This window comes from Ahaetulla prasina, chromosome 15 (genome assembly GCF_028640845.1).
Source record: "Ahaetulla prasina isolate Xishuangbanna chromosome 15, ASM2864084v1, whole genome shotgun sequence".
Lineage (NCBI taxonomy): Eukaryota > Metazoa > Chordata > Lepidosauria > Squamata > Colubridae > Ahaetulla > Ahaetulla prasina.
This window is the reverse complement of record NC_080553.1, coordinates 17,260,036-17,279,282: the sequence shown is the minus strand read 5'-3', so window position 1 is coordinate 17,279,282 and position 19,247 is coordinate 17,260,036. Positions and strand designations below refer to the sequence as shown.

General features: G+C 48.0%; 1 protein-coding gene across 6 annotated transcripts in view; it reads left to right on the top strand.

The window, feature by feature from the left end:
* The window catches only part of KDM2B (lysine demethylase 2B), a 40,875-nt gene extending 23,173 nt beyond the window's left edge, over positions 1-17,702 (top strand). For 3 of the 6 annotated variants that reach the window (XM_058158523.1, XM_058158529.1, XM_058158528.1), the window contains 12 exons: positions 1,711-1,797; positions 6,354-6,578; positions 7,084-7,227; positions 8,090-8,177; positions 8,402-8,676; positions 10,863-10,901; positions 11,269-11,954; positions 12,695-12,858; positions 13,956-14,117; positions 15,230-15,448; positions 17,050-17,226; positions 17,350-17,702. In XM_058158523.1, coding sequence (XP_058014506.1) covers positions 1,711-1,797; positions 6,354-6,578; positions 7,084-7,227; positions 8,090-8,177; positions 8,402-8,676; positions 10,863-10,901; positions 11,269-11,954; positions 12,695-12,858; positions 13,956-14,117; positions 15,230-15,448; positions 17,050-17,226; positions 17,350-17,552 — 2,469 coding nt within the window. In that variant the 3' untranslated portion in view covers positions 17,553-17,702. Of the gene's footprint in view, positions 1-1,710; positions 1,798-6,353; positions 6,579-7,083; positions 7,228-8,089; positions 8,178-8,401; positions 8,677-10,862; positions 10,902-11,268; positions 11,955-12,694; positions 12,859-13,955; positions 14,118-15,229; positions 15,449-17,049 lie in introns of all 6 variants that reach the window. The other 3 variants (XM_058158524.1, XM_058158525.1, XM_058158527.1) reach the window with 3 other exon arrangements.
* The last annotated feature ends 1,545 nt before the right edge of the window (positions 17,703-19,247 follow it).

Sequence of the window (19,247 nt, the reverse complement as noted above, 5' to 3'; positions counted from 1 at the left end):
CCATTCCATTCCATTCCATTCCATTCCATTCCATTCCATTCTCAAGAGTTTAAATTTAATAATTTGGAAAAATTGAAATCTGTAAGGCCCCCTTTTTTTTACTTTTTACTTTTCTTTCAGGAACAATTAATGAGGGCTTTATTTTCCTTCCCTCTGGAAAATGTAGCGGATCCTTAATTAATTTTTAGGGTGTGGGGATGCCATTCTACAAGGCTAGGTGAAGCAAGGGCTTCCAAATTTAAGAGAGGCGCCTCAAGGCCATCTCTTCATGCAGTAGCCTCTACCCCAATTCAGAATTGATGGTTTTGCAGGAATTCTTGTGACTCCGATTCACACAATACCCCGAACCTCAAGTCCAATTAAACCACCTTGATTTGCTTCGCGTGGGACGATCCGCCGAAATAGGCTTTGTTATGGCTTATGGAATTAGCTGACATGGCTGGGTCCACCCACGTGCAACCTTACAAGCCATGGTGTCAGGGTTCCAAAGGACACCCCCAACGAAATCAAACTCCAAGGCTTGAGTTTCCTCAAAGCTAATTTTTATTAAGAGATGCCGTATTGGCACGTCTGGGAAAACTGGAATCTGAAAAGCTTCCCGGTTTTCCTCACCCAAAAGAAAGTTAAAGTCTTTGCCCTTCACCCACGTCCATCACATGAACCAATCAGGTAGCCTCTTGGAAGAGAGAAGATGCTTCCTCATTCTTCTCAGCACAGCTGCAGGGCACAAGGGCCTTGACTTTCCAGAAAGAATGTTATTTAGAATAGAATAGAGTAGAGTAGAGTAGAATAGAATAGAATAGAATAGAATAGAATTCTTTATTGGCCAAGTGTGATTGGACACACAAAGAATTTGTCTTGGTGCATACACTCTTGGTATACATAAAAGAAAAAGAAAAAAAAATACCTTCATCAATGGTACAACATCTACAACACAAATGATGGTCATAGGTTGCAATTTAACCCTTAATGATAGCAACAAAAAATTTCAGTCATGCAGTCATAAGTGGAAAGAGATTGGTGATGAAAACGATGAGGAGATTAATAGTAGTGTAGATTTAGGTTTGACAGTGTTGAGGGAATTATTTGTTTAGCAGAGTGATGGCCGTCGGGAAAAAACTGTTCTTGTGTCTAGTTGTTCTGGTGTGCAGTGCTCTATAGCGTCGTTTTGAGGGTAGAAGTTGAAACAGTTTATGTCCAGGATGTGAGGGGTCTGTAGATATTTTCACGGCCCTCTTCTGATTCGTGCAGTACACAGGTCCTCAATGGAAGGCAGGTTGGTAGCAATTATTTTTTCTGCAGTTCTAATGATCCTCTGAAGTCTGCGTCTGTCTTGTTGGGTTGCAGAACCGAACCAGACAGTTATAGAGGTGCAAATGACAGACTCAATAATTCCTCTGTAGAACCGGATCAGCAGCTCCTTGGGCAGTTTGAGCTTACTGAGTTGGCGCAGAAAGAACATTCTTTGTTGTCCTTTTTTTGACTACATACCATCTTCACTCCGTACAATCCCCCCCACCTCTCGATTTTCCCACAGTAGAATTGGTGGCGGGCCTGAAGGCTCAAAAAATATAAAACGATGGCTTCCAGGTCTTGAGACGTGGTTTATGATTTTTTTTAAAACGAAGCCGAAAAATACGGGAGGTCATATGCGGGGGGCCTTGCAAAAACCCTTATATTTCCATCACCTTCTTTTTGCTTTGGAAACAGAATATCCTGAAGGAACATGCAGAGGATGACCAGAATCTGGCCATCACTGGGATTCCCGTGGTATCCTGGCCTAAGAAAAATGCCAAGGTAGGCCATCCTGGTTTCTTTCGCTTACAGACCTCAATCCTTAAATCACTACTGGGTGGTTGTTGTTTTTTTTCCTGCAAAGATATTTCTGCCCTCCGGAAAAAGAGTTTTTTTTTCTTCTTCTCCCAGGTATGTTTTGGCATAATTTCAGCCAAATTACGTTCGTTTGTTTGTTTAGCTCCCTTTGGGGTTCCTGGTGCACCCCACAATTTCAGTTTTTTTCCCCCCCTGAAATTGCTGTAGAGAAAACATTGGGTCATTGCTTTAAGGGCGGCTGTTACTTTAAATGCTGTGCCTTGAAGTGCGCATAATAATAAAAAGGCCAGACAGAGTGTTCAAGGTTTTAGCGGTTTAGCCAAGGGGGACGTGCCCCACCAAAAGGGGTGATTGTGACTTATTGCAACCTTGGCTGCTTGGTTGATTTGCCGGCTGGGGTGGGGTGGGGTGGGAAGAGCCCCCCGGCAGGCACAGAGAATCAAAGTATGTCGTTTGGTTTTTTTTTTTTTTTGGCATGCATGCAAAAAACATTTCATATTAAATATATATATATATATATATATTTCTCATCTCCCAGCGGTGCTTCTGCCGTTAAGCTGCTTCCGCTGCCCTTGTGTGGGTGGACACAAAGCAAGAGCCCCCCCCACCCACCCACTCCCCTTTGCAAGGACTTCAACTCCCCCTCCCCTCCTTGCTGCGCCAGGAAGGAAGGGAGTTTTGCAAGCAGCCCCCCACCCCGTTGACCGGGTCTGGCAGGCCTTCCTCTCCTCCTCCACCAGCAAAGACCCTCCTTTCCTCCGCCCCCTCCCCAGCTCTCTGCCCCTGCCGCCCTCCCCCCCTCTTCAGCTGGCTTGGGCAGCCAATGGAGAGCCCGTCTTTTGTTCCACTCGGGGTTAGCTTGCCATTGGCAGCCTAGGAAGCTCAGCCCCTTCCTGGTTCCTCTGCGCTCATGCATATGGATGAGGGCCTTCTCCACCGCTCTTCCTCCTCCTCCTCCTCCTCCTCCCACTGGGGGTAAGGAGAGGGACGGACAGCCAGCCGGGTTAGAGCCCTTCCAGTGCTGCTGCTCCTGCTACCAGCCATGCCAGCCCGGCCCTTGCTGGGCTTCCCGTGAGAGATGGCTATGTCAGCCAGCCCGGACGAGGAAGACTACGACTCGGAGCAGGACCAGGTGGCGTGTTCGTGTGTGTGTGTGTGTGTGTGTGTGTGTGTGTGTGTGTGTGAGAATGTGAATGAATGCAGGAGATGCACGGGGTGGGGGTGCAGACTTGCTTGCTTGCATGGCGGTGGGTGGGTGGGTCTGTCTGGCTTTTCTCTTTTTTTTCTTTCTTTTTTTTATGGCAGGCGAAGTTTGCACCGGGGGTCTCTCTCTCTCTCTCTCTCTTTTCTCTCTCTCTCTCTCTGCTTTGCAGGGGTTGTAAGAGGGCAGGAGTGGGGGGTCCTTTCTCCAAGGAGGAGGAGGGGCAGGCCAAGGAAATGGGGTGTGTGTGTGTATGGGGAGTCGAGGTGGGGGAGACCTTCCAAAAGACAGCGTCCGGCCTGGCCTGCTGCCTTCTCCTTCTTAAGTAAGGCTGGGTTGGAAGCAGAGTCTTTGGGCTGGAATAAAGGGAGGGGAGAAGGGAGGAGGAGGAGAAGGAAGGAAGGAGAGAAAGAAAGAAAGAGGGTGGGGGAAGGGGAGAAGGAAGGAGAGAGAAAGGGAGGAAGGAGGGAGGAAGGAAGGGAGAAAGGAAAGAAAGAAAGAAAGAAAGAAAGAGAAAGAAAGTTGAGGTGGGAGGAAGGAAGGAGAGAAAGAATGAGAGAGAGAGAGAAAGAAAGAGGGTGGGAGAATGGGGAAGGAAGGAGAAAGAATGAGAGAGAGAGAAAGAAAGTGTGTGGGAGGAAGGAGAAGGAAGGAGAGAGAATGAGAGAAAGAAAGAAAGGAAGAGGGTGGGAGGATGGGGAAGGAAGGAGAGAAGAAAGAAAGAAAGAGGGTGGGAGGAAGGGGAAGGAAGGAGAGGAAGAATGAGAGAGAGAGAGAGAAAGGAAGGAAGGATGGAAGAGTGGGAGGAAGGAGAGAAAGAATGAATGAGAGAAAAAGAGAAAGTGTGGGAAGAAGGGGGAAGGATGGAGAGAAAGAATGAGAGAAAGAAAGGAAAAATGAGGGAAGGGGGAAGGGGGAAGGAAGGAAGGAAGGAAGGAAGGAAGGAAGGGTGAGGGGGGGGCAAAGAAAGTCTTCAAAAGCCAACGGCACTGTAGGGTTTTTTTTTTGGTAGTTTTTTTTTTCTTTATTGTTTTGGAAGAAAAATTTTGCTTTGACTGTGGCAGGAGATTTTTAACTCAAAACAATCTTTGTTTTTATTTTTCTTCGTCTCCTCTTTTAATCAGAGGGGCAGGAAGTTAGACCTTGGGTGTGCTTTGGAGATGTGAATTAGCCTAGGAGTGAAGGAGGAGTGTGTTTGTTGCTTGCGTATATGTGTGACAGCACCCTTGTCTCTCTCCCTCTCCCTCCTTGGAAGACTTAATGCCATCAAGATAGGGAACTGATTCTGTGTCCTGTTTACAGTAAATGCAAGAAAATGCCAGGGACATCTGAAAAGGGCTCGTATAATGTGAGCAGGGGAAGGAGAAAGGACCCCCCATGCACACCAACTAAGACTCGGAGCCAATTTTTTGGAAGCTACTAAGATTAACCAATTTAAATTTGCACTAGTATTTAGAAATGAAAAAGCAATCTTTGTTAAAATATATATATATATTCTTAACCCTGATTCACTCAGAACAAAGGTGTATATATATATTTTTTTAACCTGGCCCTCTTGATGTATTCTCAAATTTCTTTCCCTGTAGCCCCAACTGAAAATATATTTCTTAATTCCTTAATTTGCTGTTGGACTAGCCGCGTCCTCTTTTGTAATATTATTCCTTGTATATATTTCCTTATTCTGCCTTTTTAACATTTATCCAGGGCAACGAATTGGGTTGTTTTAACATTTTGTCTTGTAGGTTTATTACTTTTGTGGTTGGGTTAAATTAAAAACACCAAACGGTATTCATTATTTTTTTAAAAACGAACATTATTTTTTTTTTAAAAAGTTCTAATTGTTTTAGGATTGTTCACCATCTAAAATCAGTGGGTTGAGATGCATAGCTGTAGAAATCAATGTTTTAAAAAATAAATAGGGTGGATCTAATTTGGGGATCCACCTTACGTGAGTTTCTTGGAAGGAGAATTTCTGTAGCTCCTAAAATGTATTTTTTTGAAAAAATAATCATTTTGTTTTGGCCATTGTTTTCAATTAAGAGCTGCACGTGAAGACGATCTCAGTTCTGAGGTAAAATGTTGGGCCTTGTCAAAGATTTTTAATTATTTCTTAATTGATCCGTTTGGTGTCTTGACTAACAACTGGGAAACCATCAAAGGATCCGATAAAAGAACCTTAAAAGTCTGTAAAAATGGCTGCTGAAAAACGTCTTACTATCGGTTTTCTTCAGCTGATCCATAGATGAAATTTCCAGGCAAAACTCCCAGTTATAGCTATTTTATTTATTTGTTCAATTCGATGACACCCAACTCCAGACCATCCTGGGTGATTCACAAAAACACGGAACATCAGCATAGAAAAATGGAAACAACGGACAACAAAACCAGACACGTTAGTTTTTAGAAAGGATTATAAAAATTCTCAATCGGCTAAAAGAAAAGAATTTACAGGAGTGTGCAGTTTGCTGATGTGTATTAAATCCATCACCATGATTTGGCTGGCACCAGCAAACACTTACTCCAAATGGAACACAATAAATCAAATATACAAATCGTTTATATATATATATATATATATATATATTTTCTCATGTTTATTGATTTGCTAACTTTTGCTTTGGAGGTTAGTGATGCATTCACACATTATATGGTTTGCCTAATTATCACGAATGGAATAAACTGCAATGCTAAGCATAAACTATTCATTGCAATCCACAAACAACTGTAACCTTTCATCATTAATCTTTTCATGGCTAAGGTGGGAACTAAGGTGGGTCCCCTGGTGATTGGCCCAAAGTCACCTAGCCAGTTTTCATGGCTAAGGTAGAACTAGAACTCACTGCCTCCTGGTTTCTAGCCCGATGTGTCAACCATTAACAGACTTCCTCCTCCTCTGTATTACAACTAATTTGTGAGGTGTTTTTAACCTTTCCTTGTGTGTTAATACTTTCCAAGTTGACTCTCCATGAATTCTTTACGGCTACTCCGCCCGTTTCTTCCATGGCGTTAGGCCCGTTAGGGTCCATCTGGCCGAGTTTGTACAACAGCGAAGCCGGAAAGCTCTTATTACTGTCCGTTCTCTGTTGTCTGCATCTCTTTAATCTCATTTTGTGGTTTACCGTATCATCCCAACTCTGAAGAGTTGCCACTTTAGGTTTGCAGAAAGAGGAACTGGTAACCAAAGTTTTATCGTAAGCCGTAACGTCTGCTTTGTTCCCTACAAGGGTATCAGCCCCAAACGGGAGCGAGTTCGCAGCAGCCAGCAGTATGGTAGGTGGCCAGCCTTAAAAAAACCCCACCCTCTCTCTTTCTTTCCCAGAACCGGACAGTCGGGCGTCCGAAGGGGAAGCTGGGCCCTTCGTCTGCTGTGAAGCTTGCAGCGAACCGGACGACAGCAGGCGCGCGTCGGAGAAGGACGCGATGTCGCAAGTGCGAGGCCTGCTTGCGGACAGAGTGCGGCGAATGTCATTTCTGCAAGGACATGAAGAAGTTTGGGGGGCCTGGCCGCATGAAACAGTCCTGCATTATGAGGCAGTGCATCGCGGTAAGTGCCATCGATGTTCTTCAGGGTGGAAATCGGGATCTGCCTCCAGGACTACGAGCTTGGCAACTTCCACGACTTGCGGACTTCAACTCCCAGAATTCCTCAGCCAGCCATGCAGGCTTGTGGACTTCAGCTCCCAGAATTCCTCAGCCAGCCATGCTGCCTTGTAGATTTCAGTTCCCAGAATTCCTCAGCCAGCCATGCTGCCTTGTGGACTTCAGCTCCCAGAATTCCTCAGCCAGCCATGCTGCCTTGTGGACTTCAGCTCCCAGAATCCCTCACCCAGTTATGATGGCTAGTAGACTTCAACTCCCAGAATCCCTCAGCCAGCCACGCTGCCTTGTGGACTGGCTGAGCATGGCCAGTTGAGGAATTCTGGGAGTTGAAGACCACAGCTCATAAAAGTTGCCAAGCTCGCTCCAGGCAGAGGCATTCCTTGTTTGCTCCGATCCCTTTTGCTGCCATGTCCCGTCCTCTGATCTGTCCTTTCTTCCTGCCTCTGTAGCCGGTGCTACCCCACACCGCCGTTTGTTTGGTATGCGGAGAAGCAGGGAAGGAAGACACGGTGGAGGAAGAAGAGAGCAAATTTAATCTGATGCTTATGGAGTGCTCCATCTGCAATGAAATCATCCATCCCGGGTGCCTTAAGGTAAGGACAGGGGCTTATTCCAGAAAGTCCTCGACTTACGACCACAAATGAGCCTGAGATCTCCGTTGCTAAGTGAGTTTTGCCCCGTTTTACTGCCTTTCTCGCCACGGTTGTTAAACAAATCAGACAGTAACCTGGTTGTTAAGTGAATCCAGATTCCTCATTGACTTTTGTTTGTCAGGTTACAAAAGAGGATCGCGTGACCCTGGGACACTGCAGCTTCATAAATATGAGTCAGCTGTCTGAATTTCGATCACATCACCATTTGTTCACATCTATGACCCTATGATCAGGGTCATAGATGCGAACAAAGGTCATAAGCAGTGGTGGGTTTCAACATTTTGTACTACTAGTTCTTGATGGGCATGGCATGGCTTGGTGGGCGTGGCATGTTGGGCGTGGCAGGGGAAGGTTCCTGCAAAATCCCCATTTCCTCCCGATCAGCTGGGACTCGGGAGGCAGAGAATAGATGGTGGCGTGGGCCCAGTGAGAATTTTTACTAACGGTTCTCCGAACTACTCAAAATTTCCGCTACCGGTTCTCCAAGAACTGGTCAGAACCTGCTGTTGTATCCACCTCTGGTCCTAAGTCACTTTTTTAGCGCTGTTGTAACTTTGAACAAGTCACTAAACAAATCGTCGTTAAGTCGAGGACTACCTGTAATGGATTTCTCTGGGAGGGAGATGGGAAGTTTGTAAATGGAATGAATGAATAGAACAGGAATAAGATAAGAAGGGGGCAGATCTCTCCATTCCTGCCTGGGTAAACAGGAGGAGTTCACAAAACTTTCTTTTGTTTTTTTTCCTTTCCTCTCTCTACTTCTCTCTCTCTCTTTTTCTCTTTCCCTTTCCCTCTCTTTTAGGTGCGGGAATCGGACGGCGTGGTGAACGAGGAGCTTCCAAATTGTTGGGAATGTCCCAAGTGCAACCATGCTGGGAAAACGGGGAAAGTGAGTTTTACAGCAACGATTGGGTGGCTCGGGAAAAGGAAACAAAAAAATTCTTTTTTCGCGTGGTGCATTTTGCCAGTAGATCTACAAGATTATGTTACATCCTGTAATGCATGGACAAGAAGTTTGCTCCCCAATTTAGCGAGAGAATTAGCCCTTTCCAGGAGAGGGGGGAAAAAAAGGCATAAGATATAAAGTTTGCTTGTGTGTTTTGTCTCTTTCTGGCGTACAAGCAAAAGCGGGGCCCTGGTTTCAAATATGCCTCCAACCTGCCAGGCTCTTTGCTCAAAGAGCAGAAGGTCAACCGAGAGAACAAGGAAGTCGTCCCCGAGATCCCCAAGCGGAAAGTCGAGTGCGAGGAATCACCCCGCAAGAAATCCGACGAGCGGCCCCCGAAGCCCCCACTGGATCCTCTCTTGAGGAGGAAGTCCTCAGAGGAAGCCCACCTGCGCCGCAAGCGGAAATTCGAGAAACCCCAGGAGCCGGCGATGAGGAAAAGGGTAAGACCGGGGAATCTTTCCTCCTTGGGTGTTTTGGGTGAAAAGGCAGGGGAAGGAGGTGCCTGTTGTGACCCAGGCCCAAGGAGATAGTAGGAAACTCAGTCAGTGTAAAAACAAACTTTATCAGAACAGCTGAGAATTACTTCACTCCCGGCGTAGTTCAACTAAATTAAAGCAAATTCCTCCCAACACAAATTCCTCAGTCCTATCACCAACCTTGGTCCAATTAGGCAAACTGCCAAAGGCCTTTCTTGGCAAACGTTCAGAAGACACCGATACAAAAACAAAATGCAACAAGATGAAGCTATCAACATTGTTTTCCGGCAAAGAGCCCAAACGCCATTGCTGGTCTTTTAAGCCTTATGGGAGGGGCCAATCATCTCTCGTCCTCTTTGCTTGAGCTGCTCTTGCCTTCTGGCAGCTCTTCTCATGCATGCATTAGTAACAGGCTCCTCCTGTTCCTCTGCCTCATTACTGGAGGCTCCGGAGTCCGCACATCGCTCCCCAATGGCCCTGGCCCCACCTCAGCCTCCAACGCAGAGCCCTCATCCGGGCCTTCCCCAGCCTCCAGGCCTGGCCCACACTCTTCCTCAGCCTCATCGCTGTCCGACTCCGCTGCCAGCTCCGCAGGCTGCTGGCGGACCACAACACTGCCTCTTTAGAAGAAGCGTAGTACAAGGAGGAATCAGGAGCTGGGACCCCTAGTAAAAACGGGCACTGTCTTGCCCTCCCTTATAAGCCGCGATCGGACCGTTTTCTCCAACCTGGTTGGTACAAATCCACATTTGCAGAGACGGATGAATCTAAAAAATCTGAAAAATTGCGCGCCAAATCCCCCTCTTGGGCACTTCCTATTGCTGGTTCCCCACACTGTCCCATCAATTTCAGAGAAGATGCCTTTTGAAACGGTCAATCTGAGGGTAAGATGTCCTGGAGCTGCATTTTTACTGGGAAACGACCTTGAAACACTGTCTCTCAGAGACATGCTTGCTTCCATTACTTTCACTTTCCCCCCCAAGCGTTCCTTTTCCCTTTCACCCACCACCAGTTCTAGCGCCTCTGAAAGGGATCAGCTGGGAGAGGTTTAAATGCGTGTGTCAGTATTCCAAGTAACACCCCCAATGAGAGAAGACTCCGAGGCTTGACGTTCCTCAGAGTTCCGTTGCATTAGAGATGTCATATGGGCACATCTGGGAAAACCCGAATCTGAAAGCTCCCAGGTTTTCCCCACCCAAAGGAAAGTCCGAGTCCCTGCCCAGCGCCTACATGTCCATCACATGGTCCAATCAATGCACCGTCCCAACTGGAGATGCCTCCCAAGCACATCCCTCCTGGTGCAGGGCAAGATTTTTTTATTTTTATTTATTTATTTATCAAACTTCTATACCGCCCTTCTCCCGAAGGACTCAGAGCGGTGTACAGCCTTCATTTAAAACAATTAATATACATATTAAAATAACCATTAAAAAACTTATTCAATAAAAGGCCAAATTAAAACCGTCGATTGACCATAAAAATACCCAATAAAATTACCATTAAAAGTTTAAAATTTAAATTTAGAATTTAAAAAGTCAGGCCAGTCCTGCTTGTATAAATAAATACGTTTTCAGTTCCCGGCGGAAGGTCCGAAGGTCAGGCAATTGGTGTAAACCGGGGGGAAGTTCGTTCCAGAGAGTAGGTGCTCCCACAGAGAAGGACCTTCCCCTGGGGGCCGCCAGCCGACACTGCTTGGCGGACGGCACCCTGAGAAGACCCTCTCTGTGAGAGCGTACGGGTCGGTGGGAGGCATGTGGTAACAGCAGGCGGTCCCGTAAGTACCCTTGTCAAGATGTCCTTGACTCTCTGAGAAAGGAGCGTTGTTATGACTACATATCTCCCCAGCTCCATACAATCCCCCCTTCCCAGTTTCCCACAGCAGTAAATGTGGCAGGCCTGAAGGGCCAACGAAAAAGATGGCTTCCAGGCCTGACAGTGCGTTTCTAAACTAGCCAGCCACCTAGAGTAGTGTTTCGTAACCTCTATAACTTTAAGCCTTTCAAACTTAAATTCCCAGAATTCCCCCAAGCGGCATGGGAAGAGTGACAAAATAAAATTCATGTTTTCCTTCCTTCCTTCCTTCCTTCCTTCCTTCCTTCCTTCCTTCCTTCCTTCCTTCCTTCCTTCCTTCCTTCCCTCTCTGACCGTAGCTAAAACTTGGGAAAGAAGAGAAGCTGTTCAGGAAAAAGGTAATTTCTTCATCTGTATGGATTTCTCCCGACCCCCCCAATCTTCCCCATAGGACACCAGTGATTATATGTTGTGACCTAGGCTTACTGAGTCATTAAAACACATTAAGACACATGAGTAGTCCCAAAAACCTCTTTTATTGCAACAGCTGTGAATTAACTTCATTCACTTCGCTTAGCGACATAAATTTTTGGGCTCAATTGCGGCCGTACGTCAAGGACTATCTGTGTCGAAACGTTCCTCAGTCTTGGGAACTACAAGAAGGGTGGACTTCAACTCCCAGAATTCCCCAGCCCTCCAACGACGGTTTAGCACCATCGTTGATTGAGTCTCCTTTTGATATCGGGGTATCTTCCCTCTTTCTAGAGGCGCTCCTGGAAGACCCCGGATGACCGGGTGGCCGCCCTCAAACCCCTGCGGCGCTTCAAGCAAGAAGGAGGGGAGGTCTTCCCAGAGGAACCTCCGAAAACCAAGGAGAGCGACCAGTCGCGTTCGAGCTCGCCCACCGCGGGGCCTAGTTCGGAAGGCACCGAGTCCCGGGAGAAGAAGAAATGCAAGATCCGTCGGAAAGCCCGCCTGCCCAACAAAGAACTGAGCAAGGAACTGAGCAAGGAGCTCAACCAGGAGATCCAGAAGACCGAGAACAGCCTGGCCAACGAGGACCACCAACCCATCAAATCGGAGCCGGAGAGCGAGAGCGAGGAGGCCAAGCACCACCTCGGCCCGGAGCAGCCGCACCCGCTCACCAAGGGCTTCAACGGGACACCGCGGGAACTCCGCCACCAGCTCCTCTCCAGCCTCCGCAGCAGCAGCACCACCCCCACCCCCAGGACCATCGCCCGGCCCCCTCCTTCCCTCTCGCCCCCCAAGTGCATGCAGATGGAGCGGCACGTGGTACGGCCGCCCCCCATCAGTCCCCCGCCCGACTCGCTCCTGCTGGACGACGGAGCGGCCCACGTGATGCAGAGGGAGGTGTGGATGGCCGTCTTCCGCTGCCTCCGACCCAGGGAACTCTGCGTCTGCATGAGGGTGTGCCGGACCTGGAATCGGTGGTAAGGAATGGGGGGGATCGGGGGAGGGGGCTGTTAGGAACCGGAGGGCAGGCTGGAACTGGGGTGTCAGGGGCCCTTAGGAACTGGAGGGCAGGATTGCACTGGGAGAATTGGGAGTCCCTTACTGGGAGGATCAGAGGACCCCTTAGGGACTGGAGGGCAGGATTGCACTGGGAGAATTGGGAGTCCCTTACTGGGAGGATCAGAGGACCCCTTAGGGACTGGAGGGCAGGATTGCAATGGCTGTGACTCGGACCAGGATAAAGAGAAGCGAGAATTCAGTGGGGCTTGGAAAACCTGGGTGTTGTCCTAGTTTTTATTTTTTGGGGGGCTTTTATTGGAGCTTGTTGTATAACAATATAAAGATGGGCTCAATATAAAATACATCTAAAGATGAGAAAGGAAAAAGCAGAGTTTAAAGTAAAAAAGAAAGAGGGGGTTCTTTTCGGTGCCGCAGAATACAAAATGCAGTTACAACCTCAGAATTCAGGCGTTTGTGCCACTGGCAAGCATATATCACGTTTCCAGTGTCTCCTTTTGCGACCTTCTGACAGGCAAAGTCAGTTAGCAACTTGGCCGAGAAAAAGTCGTAAAACGGGGCAAACCCCACCTTATATAAATGCCTCGCTTCACAGCAGAAAGTTTTTTTTTGGGGGGGGGGCCTCCGTTGCGGTTGTAAGCCTCGTCTTCCTTTCCGAGATGGTGGTCCAGGCCTCTCCTCTGCTATTTCTCTCCTCCAGGTGCTGCGATAAAAGGCTGTGGACCAAAATAGACCTCAACCATTGCAAATCCATCACCCCCTTGATGCTGAGTGGCATCATCAGGAGACAGCCGGTTACGCTAGATTTGAGCTGGACAAATATCTCGAAAAAGCAGCTGAGCTGGCTTATCACCCGGCTTCCAGGTAGCTCCCACCAGCCCCGAAGCCATTCCCCCCCCCGGCATTCCCCCCCTCTCCCCCCCCCCCGAGTCGAGCTGTAGGAATGGCAGGGAGGAGGCAGAGATAGCTGGGGGACTGTAGCCAAAATAAAATTCTTTCCTCTTGAGAGCCGAGGACTTTCCCACCAGGCGCAAGGAGGTGAGGGGATCTGAGACCAACTAACTGATCCTTGGACTGCGACCTGATTGAACCACGTGATAGATTGCATGGGCAGAGGGAAGAAAACATTACTTTTAACTGGGGGGAAACCCAAAGAGAGGGGTTTAGAGTTGAGTTTCCCCAGACATGCCAGTATTGTTGTTAGTTGCGAAGTCGTGTCCAAACCATTGTGAGCCCATGGACAACATTCCTCCAGGCCTTCCTGTCCTCTACTATCCTCTGGAGTCCATTTAAGCTCATGCCGACTGCTTCGGTGACTCCATCCAGCCATTTCGTTCTCCGCCGTCCCCTTCTTCTTTTGCCCTCCATCGTTCCCAGCATTCGGCTCTTCCCCAGGGTGTCCTTCCTTCTCCTTAGGTGGCCAAAGTATTTCAGTTTCATCTTCAGGATCTAGCCTTCTAAAGAGCAGTCAGGGTTGATCTCCTCTAGGACTGACTTGTTTGTTCCCCTTGCAGTCCAAGGGACTCGCAGGAGTCTTCTCCAACACCAGAGTTCAAAGGCCTCAATTCTTTGGCGCTCAGCCTTTCTTATGGCCCAACTTTCACAGCCATCCATTGCATCTGGGAAAACCAGAGCCTTGACTATACGCACTTTTGTTGGCAGGGTGATATCTCTGCTTTTTAGTACACTGTCTAGCTTTGCCACAGCTTTCCTCCCCAGGAGCAAGTGTCTTTTAATTTCTTGGCTGCAGTTCCCATCTGCGGTGATCTTGGAGCCCAGACATGCCTAATAAATCTGTACTTTGAGGAACAGGCCTGTCTTGGACTTTTGATTCGGTTGGGTGTGTTAACTGGAGTCCTGACAATCCTCCTTACGTGAGACAGTGTAGAGAGCGAAGGAGGGGAAGGATTGTCTTGAAGTTACGATCGGTTTTGAGGGTTGCATCCTTCCCTCCCCTGTAGGTCTCCGGGATCTGCTTTTGGCTGGATGCTCGTGGATTGCTGTGTCCGCACTCTGCAGCTCCAGTTGTCCCCTCCTTCGAACTCTGGACAGCCAATGGGTGGAAGGCCTGAAGGATGCCCAGATGCGAGACCTCCTGTCGCCGCCAACTGACAACCGGCCAGGTGCGTATCCCCAATTTTGGACTCCAAGCAACAAGACTTGGATATCTGTTTTCAGGACAAAACCTGAAACTATCAGGTTTCCCATACTTGGGGGGTCTGATGATGGCCTCAAGAGTGGGGCAGAGGAAATGGGTAAGGTAGAATCATAGGTGTGGGGTGAGATTTTTTTTTTTTTTTAAAAGGTGTATAAATTATCCTATTCAGAGACTGTTAGGCTACAAGTTAAAAAGGACGGGTTTAGAAGAGCGGTTTTCAAAGTGGGCCGTTTTAAGAGGGGTTGTCGTGTCCCACTCCTCCGCTGACGGCTGGGTCAGGGAAATCCGAATCAGGCGTGCCTCTGCAGCTCTGCTAAAGTCCTAGCAAAATCCTCAGGGCAGGCAGGAGACCAGAAAGTGACTTCAGCAAGATATGTTTAGACTTTGCCTGACTCAGAGAATGCCAGAAAGCTGATCCTGTGGCTCCATGACTCAGCACTTATCCAGGCCTGCCCCTCCCTTCCTTCTGTTGCCTCTTCCTTCTGTTGAGGGTCACTCCAGTCGGCAGCTGTTGGCAATAGACCTCCCTCAGGCTCACATGCTGTGGAGGAGGGGGAGGGGTCTAGTTGCTCTGTTTGCCTGGGCATGGAGCCAGAGCTGGGGGCTGGAGGTATTTCCTCCTCTTCAGCCTGTCTGGGCATGGAGCCAGGGCTGGGGCCGGGAGGCATACTAGGAAATTCCTCCGTGTTCGGAAGCAGATAAGAAGGCCCCGGCTGTGGTGAGATCGGACGAGACACAACAGGGGTGGACTTCCAACTCCCAGAATTCCCCATGCCGGCTCGGGAATTCTGGGAATTGAAGTCCATCCCTCTTAAAACGGTCCACTTGGAAAAACATTGGGTGAACTACCCACCTTGTATCAAAGGATGGGGTTAGTTATTTTCCTTGTGACCAACCCCTTTTTAATTTGTCCTCTCTTGCGTGAGATTTTTTTACAGAAAGGGTATTTCATTTGACCATCTCTTTGCACCCAGAAGCTTAAAAAGTCTTCTCCAGGTGTGGCTTTACCTGTGGAATCATAGCCTCTGCCGATTAAATAATAACAAGACTTTTGCTGCCTTCTGTTAACTCGCGCAGGCCAGATCGACAACCGAAGCAAGCTGCGGAACATCACCGATCTCCGCCTGTCCGGCTTAGACATCACCGATGCTTCTCTGCGTCTGATTATCCGCCACATGCCTCTCTTGACCAAACTTAATCTCAGCTACTGTAATCACGTGACAGACCAGTCCATCAACTTGTTAACGGCGGTGGGGACCACCACGCGGGACTCCCTAACCGAGGTTGTTTTGAAAGGTAGGCTGGGAGAGACTCAACAGGTAGAGTCCTTAGAAAGATTCCTCTTGATTTTAGTGGCCCACCGGCCATCAAAAACAGCCCCAGAGGAAAATCTTACTGGGTTGGTAAAAGTTGGGACGGGATGAGCTATTGTTGTCGTTCTTAGTTGCGAAGTCGTGTCCAACCCATCGCGACCCCATGGACCACGTTCCTCCAGGCCTTCCTGTCCTCTACCATCCTCTGGAGTCCATTTAAACTCACACCGACTGCTTCAGTGACTCCATCCAGCCACCTCGTTCTCCGCCGTCCCCTTCTTCTTTTGCCCTCCATCGTTCCCAGAATTTGGCTCTTCTCCAGGTTGTCCTTCCTTCTCAGTAGGTGGCCAAAGGATTTGAGTTTCCTCTTCAGGATCTGGCCTTCTAAAGAGCAGTCAGGGTTGATCTCCTCTAGGACTGACCGGTTGGATCACCTTGCGGTCCAAGGGACTCGCAGGAGTCTTCTCCAGCACCAGAGTTCAAAGGCCTCCATTCTTTGGCACTCAGCCTTTCTTATGGTCCAACTTTCACAGCCAGACATTGCAACTGGGAACACCAGTTTGCATAAAATATACAATAAAATAACAGTTTCCCAGTCGCATACATTGCAACTGGGAAAACCAGAAAACCAACAAGATGAGCTATGGAAGCAACGAATTTCTGATTCATGCTCCTGTGCAGGGGTCTCCAACCGTGGCAAATTGAAGACTTGTGGACTTCAACTCCCAGAATCCAAAGCTGGCTGAGGAATTCTGGGAGCTCCTCAGTTGCCAAGGTTGGAGACCCCTGCTCCTGTGTACCTTGCATTGTTCTTTAATACAAGAAGTCTTCGACTTACAACCGTTCCTTTAGGGACATTCACCAAACAGTGAATGATCCTGGAAACAAAGTGACTTGCAAACGGTCCCTGGATGTACAACCATTGCAGCTTCCCCACAATCCAAGGGATTGAAATTTGGGCGCTTGGAAACTGGCATGGATTGATGGCGGTTGCAGCATTTATATAAATTATAAATAAATAAATAAAATAAATCCCAGGTCACCCAATTGCTGCTTGCAACCTTCCCAGCCGGTTTCCAACATGGGGGAAAGGCGGAGTTGCTTAACAAGCGTGTGATTCCGCTTCACAACAAGCAGTGATTTGCTTAACAACCATGGCCAAAAAAACCCTGGTAAAATCAAGCGCTAACCCTAACACCACCACCCGGTTAGCAACGGAAATTCAGCTCCTCTAACGACGGTCGTAATTCGAGGATTCCTTGAATTCGGCAGCAGATGTTTGGAGATTGATGGATTGCATTTGACCTGGGGTCAAACTCATACTACAGGTATTCCTCGACTTTCGGACCGCAGGCGAGCCCCAAATTTTCTGTTGCTCAGCGAGACATTTGCTAAGTGGGTTTCGCCCCATCTCATGACTTTTCTTGCCACCCTTGTGGAGTGAATCCCTCCAGCCGATAAGTGGACAACCCGGCTGTGAGCTCTGGAAAATTGTCGCCGGTCCCTTTTTGTTTTTGTTTTTCCAGCGCCGTCGTAACTTTGAACGGTCCCTAAATGAACCCTTCCCTCCTGTTTCTCTTACAGACTGCAACAAGGTGACGGATCAGTGCCTGTCGTACTTCAAGCGCTGCGGGAGCATCTGTCTCATCGACCTCCGTTACTGCAAGCAGGTCAGCAGGGAAGGCTGCGAGCAGTTCATCGCGGAGATGTCGGTCAGCGTCCAGTTCAGCCAAACGGAAGAGAAATTGCTGAAGAAGCTGAGTTAGTATTTGCAAGGACAGAAGTTGTAAATAGAGGCGAAGGAAGGCAGGGCTGGGGAGGGGGAAAAAGGACTGAAGGAAGAGGCTTTTATTTTTCTCCCCCCCCCCCGAACACGCGGCGTAGATGTCGAGAGAACGGACTGGAGCGCGTGGGAACGTATGACAGCCAGGTTAGCCGTTCGGTGCTCCGGTGGGACCGTTCGCTTCCTGGGATTTCCGTGTGCCGGGAAAGAAACGGAGACGCCAACTCAGAGCTGCGGCCAAGAGCGCGTGGACCAAGACTTTTTTGCGGGCCTCCGAAGCGAAACGGTCGTTCTGCGCCGCTGAAGGTGGGCCCCAACCCCTGCATTTTTCTGCCTACGGGACTGTGGTTCGTGGTTTTCTTGGTTTTTTTGTTTTTTCCCCCCGTTACATCTTGACCTTATGCAAAACTATTTTTGTACAAATCCCTTTTAAAAAGTTATTTATGCAAAAGTTCTCGAATGCATCTCCGGCGTTTTGACTTGGGTTTCGCGTTGCCAAATGTTTCTGAAGTTGATGGGGGGGGGGGGAGGAACGCGGACTTCGGAAGAGACAAGGCCGATCGGATGGGTTATTTCCCCACTTTTGAAGGGGAGAAGGGGAAAATCGGGGAATAACTTTTATGAGGGGAAATAGCATGTTTTGTATACCGCTTTGTATACTTGAACAACACAGTAAGGCAGGGATGTCAAACTTGGTCTTTAAGACTTTTGGACTTCAACTCCCAGAGTTCCTCAGCCAGCTTTGCTGGCTGAGGGACTCTGGGAGTTGAAGTCCAAAAGTCTTAAAGGGACCAAGTTTGGACACCCCTGCAGTAAGGCATGTAGTGCAAAAAGAAAAAAAAAAGGTGTACAGATGAAGGATGAAAGTGGAAATTAAATCCCCCCCCCCCGTCCCATATTAAGCCCACCTTTTCCTTAATTTTGAAAGCTTTTCAGTTACAGCCAGTCTCCTGGGGCAAAGTATTAAGCGATTGGGGCTTTCAAACCCATCTGCAAGTTAAGTTTTTTTAAAAAATGAGTTATCATTTAACTTGGTTAACTTTTTTTTTTTTTTAAAAAAGGGATGGGTGGGAATTCAGTATACAGTACATTAAGTGCCATTGTTGTGAAAAGTGCTCTCTCTCCGGTTGATTTCCTTCCTCATGCAGTTTTTACCTCTATTCAAATTTGTATAAATGATTGTACAAAAAACAAGAGGCTAGCCTGTATTATACATGTTGAACCTTTGTAAGATTTCCTGGAAAAGCCCCCCTGGCTTCAACAGATCCCCCCCCCCCCAAAAAAAAAAGTTGTTTTCCAAGAGCAAACTTGGGACGGTAAAGAGATTCTGAGTTCAGTTGTTCTCCGTTAACGTTAATTTGTGATCCAGGGGAATCCAGTTGCTTTGTCCCTTGGGGAGGGGTGGGGGAAGTAAAAACTTTTTAATAGAACATCAACCTTTGCTTTACCTGGTGGTGTGTTTTCCCTTTTCCCCAGCTGTAGAAATGGTGGGTTAAAAGAAATCGGCAACTCCCAAAAACCCCTTCACGTGAGGCTGTCAAGCATATAGGTTTAATACTGCCCAGATACTCTGCATTGCCCTTTTGTCTGGGCTTTTTGGGGGGCAGAGAAAAACAGACCAAAACCAGTTGATGAAACGTTTTATTAAGCCAGCCGTTACTCAGAATGTTATGGATATACTACATTCTCGATTATGCATGTACCCCTGAACGACTCAATATTCTACACCGTCTCCTTGTTCCAGAGACATTTTCAAAAAAACACACCCCCAAACCAAACCAAAAAAACCAAACCAAAGCCATCATGTCTTTGCTCCCTTCTGAAAAATGGTCAACTTCAAAGATACAAACGGTTAACCTTAGCTGGCTGCTGAACAGGCACCGGGTTCCAAAGTTCCCTTCTGCAATTTTCACAGCCTGAAAATTCACCAAGGGCGCCCCAAAACGCTTCTTGCTTTCCCTAACACGCCACCCAGTCAAGGGTTGTTTTTTGGGAGCGG